The 627-nt window shown below is 60.9% G+C and overlaps 2 protein-coding genes across 2 annotated transcripts in view; both read right to left on the bottom strand.

The window, feature by feature from the left end:
• zmynd11 (zinc finger, MYND-type containing 11) overlaps positions 1-627 on the bottom strand; it is a 33,525-nt gene that overhangs the window by 4,744 nt on the left and 28,154 nt on the right. The gene's annotated exons all lie outside the window — the stretch shown is intronic.
• marchf11 (membrane-associated ring finger (C3HC4) 11) overlaps positions 5-627 on the bottom strand; it is a gene marked incomplete at its 3' end in the record, with an annotated part of 5,633 nt that continues 5,010 nt past the window's right edge. Inside the window, exons 3-4 of the mRNA XM_017042134.1 lie at positions 278-470; positions 5-198 (exon numbers count right to left, since the gene is read on the bottom strand). Coding sequence (XP_016897623.1) covers positions 5-198; positions 278-470 — 387 coding nt within the window. The remainder of the gene's footprint in view (positions 199-277; positions 471-627) is intronic.

The raw sequence follows: 627 nt of genomic DNA on the forward strand, positions 1-627 counted from the left end.
GAGTGGAGTCCAGGGGTCCTGGGTGGCTCAGGGTGTCCAGGGGGAGCCACAGCGTCCTGGGTCCCAGCAGGGGGCGTCCTGTACTCAGGTCCTCCAGGTCTGAGGTCTTGTCATAGCTCTGGACGTCCCAGTGCAGATTGACGGCTCTCCAGCGCAAGAAGACATTGTACACTGCTGCCCCCTCGTGGACGATCAGACCTGTTACAACAGAGAAGGAAGGATTTGCTCAGCTGTGTCCCCTGTCCCCTGTCCCCCGTCCCCCGTCCCCTGTCCTCACCTACACACACCAGGTCCATGAAGCCGTACATGCCGTAGCAGATCTGGAAGAGAACGTCGCGGCGCTGCCACACGGCCTGAGGGCTGAGGGCAGACCAGAGCAGCCAGGAGACGCTGGAGACCAGGAAGAGAGAACCCAGGAAGACGGCGATGATCTGGACCTTCTCCACCAGAGTGATGCTGATGGACTGCCACTGTGTACACACAGGACAGGACATCACACGGACATAATGCATTCTTAGACCCCTGACCCTGACCCCTGACCCTGACCCTGACCCCGACCCTGACCCTGACCCTGACTCTGAACCTGACCCTGACCCTGACCCTGAGCCTGACCACCACCCTGACCCT

The sequence above is a fragment of the Cynoglossus semilaevis genome, chromosome 20 (assembly GCF_000523025.1).
Source record: "Cynoglossus semilaevis isolate Cse_v1.0 chromosome 20, Cse_v1.0, whole genome shotgun sequence".
NCBI lineage: Eukaryota > Metazoa > Chordata > Actinopteri > Pleuronectiformes > Cynoglossidae > Cynoglossus > Cynoglossus semilaevis.